Source organism: Zerene cesonia, chromosome 10, assembly GCF_012273895.1.
Source record: "Zerene cesonia ecotype Mississippi chromosome 10, Zerene_cesonia_1.1, whole genome shotgun sequence".
NCBI classification, from domain to species: domain Eukaryota; kingdom Metazoa; phylum Arthropoda; class Insecta; order Lepidoptera; family Pieridae; genus Zerene; species Zerene cesonia.
Window position 1 is genome coordinate 7,770,712 of NC_052111.1, and position 2,648 is coordinate 7,773,359.

At 32.4% G+C, this 2,648-nt stretch overlaps 1 protein-coding gene across 1 annotated transcript; it reads right to left on the minus strand.

Annotated features, from left to right (window-relative positions):
- Positions 1–630: 630 nt before the first annotated feature.
- On the minus strand, positions 631–2,048 carry LOC119829391 (probable peroxisomal acyl-coenzyme A oxidase 1). The gene is made up of 3 exons (XM_038351862.1): positions 1,919–2,048; positions 1,009–1,168; positions 631–811 (listed from the first exon to the last, which is right to left on the minus strand). The coding sequence occupies exons 1-3, from the start codon at positions 2,040–2,042 to the stop codon at positions 631–633; spliced, it is 465 nt and encodes a 154-aa protein (XP_038207790.1). The 5' UTR covers positions 2,043–2,048.
- Between the last annotated feature and the right edge of the window lie 600 nt (positions 2,049–2,648).

Genomic DNA, 2,648 nt, shown 5'->3' on the forward strand with positions numbered 1-2,648 from the left:
CAAAGACACAAATGGTACAAAAGTTTGTCTTATCGCCTGAGACGATCTCTACAATCTTTAATTACAGGATGTTAAGTTTAAAAAAAAATAATAATGAAGGCTAGCAGTCACCAAAAGACGTTTAAATCAGAAATATTAAATATATTAGATTTAGAACGTATGTAATATACTTGCTTATAACAATCATTTCGATAGTCAGTCGCAGTTGTGGTTCCCATACACGTGAACTGCCTAGGGAACTCTATAGGCACACACTGGTACGGTACGGACCTCTTAAATACCATATATGTACGTGCAAGAATAGATTAATATACATGTAGTACGTATAGTGCTATGTTATCTGTGGTAGTGCATATGGTATACTAGCTGTTCGCCCTGGCTTTGCCCGTGGTATCTATATATGATGATGTATAGCTTTCCTCCAAAATAATTTTTCAAATCGAACCAGTAGTTCCCGAAATTAGTGCGTTTATTAGAACAAACAAACTCTCAGCTTTATAATATTATAGAATAGATAAGAAGAAAGAGAAAAGGTGATTTAGGATGCAAACGCTCAGGCAATTTTGGAAGGCTTTAAAAATTGAACGAACTTTAAGCTACATGATGAATTATTTTCATTTGTACAACTTTTTACGAAGATACCTGGGCATATGAACCGATAATATCCAAATTGATAGCCCTACTCATCCAGTAGGCTTGCTGTTCTACTGTCCCTTGTCCCATAATGGTGGGTATAAACATGATATAGTGAAGAGCCAGCGGGTTGCCATCGCCGACAATAGCCGTTGCCAAAGAACCTCCTAGAAGGGCTCTGCAATATATCGAATACAAAATGTGTAAGACGCGGGTTTAAATTTCGAACCGCACCTCACGATTTTTTTTCCTCGAAATATTATAGTAGGCGTCGAAAGCATCCAAAACAGAAATTAAGAAATGATCTTTACAATTTGAATATCGAAAAGAATAAATTTATAATTAAAAACTTTGAAGTTACAAATCAAAACTTACATATAGCTGTCGAGGCCGGCCTTTCCTTTCTCTTGTAATTTCTTGATCATTAGCAATGTGGCACAAGATTTTTTTATAGCTAGTTCATATTTCTCCTTATAGCTCAAATACATCCCTGGCACAGATTCATTATGGACACCTTCATTAAATACCATATCCTCTACAGAAGTGGAAAAAAAATATTTCTTAAGTACTTGAACTGGTGTTCTTTTTTTAACTTTTGAGGGAGTCAATAAATGACTCATAACGTAGAGCCAACGTAAAACAGATTCAAACTAGAAGAGTAGACTAGAATTAGGGGGTGTTGGAATTTGATTTGTCCGTGTGTGTCTGTAAGTATGTCTGTTTGATCGAAGTTCCAATGAAAGACCATTTTGATTTCATGCTTTTGTTAGCAAGCGTTATTATGGTTCTTTAATAACTGAAAATATTTAATAGCTAAAAATTGCGGATTAAATACTTTTTTTAATATTACAAATAACAAATCCAAGATGGCTGATAAAACAAAATTGGATTGGTGTTTTATTGTATTTTAATTAACTATCTGTTAATTAGAACATGGTTGTAATTAGAGTTTAAAAATGAATTCATGGAATGTTACTGATTCCTTAACAACTTTCAACAATCTATTAAAAAGAAAATAATTACAAACATAAAACTGCCGCTTGCCCCGGCTCCAACCCGGTAGACTATTTTTCCAAGTTATTAAATTTTTGAACACTCATTGCTAATACTGCGTCGAAGTCCAACAAATCAATAACAATTAAAATTAAAATTATAATCTTACATTTGGTTATAAATGCTCTGACTAGCACGATTGTATTTATATGTATCTAATTACGTTTATAGATTTTTAGGTCATAAAAATGTCCAATAAAAAAATACTATTCAAATGTTAACTACTATTTACCTCGCTGTTTTCTCTCCTTAGTTTTTTGAGGACCGCCATCTAATAAATTTGTTAGTTCCGTAACATTAAAAGTGCAATTATCTCGCTCCCTCTGTAAATCTGGATTAATTTTATTGAACGGCATTCTCACTACACCACTATACTTATTAAATATAAGGAAATAACTAAACTCAACACGTACAAATAACCGAAATGCTTCCTAACGCAAATGCAAATTAGGTTTTTTTTCATTCCAGTTAATAATTATCGTGTTTAATTAGAATAAATTAAAAAATGTAGGTATAGGTACACCTAATTAAAACTGCAATATCGACTTGTTGACCTAAGAGCACTAGGTAAGTGTAATGAGTTAATTATTTCATTATTTCTCTATTCATGTTGTACCTACATGCGTGTTATTACAATAGTGTTTCAGAAGGTTAAATAAATAATATGAAAAAAGTTGTAGTATTACCTAATTTGGTTAGTATTAAAATCCAGAAATAAATTGAAATGGCATCTCAAGTTTAAACCTCTGTTTTGTACTTCTTGATGTAACTGCACTTTTGGAGTCACTTATTTTAGGTATTGGTGTTTCTGTATGAAAGTAGCTTTGTGCCCGGGGTTTTGCTCGCGTGGATAACAAACAAAACCCATAAACAATGCATGAATTAAATCAGGAGTATATCTATATATATAAAAGAAAGTGGTATTAGTTACCCTATTTATAACTCAACGCATTAACCGACTT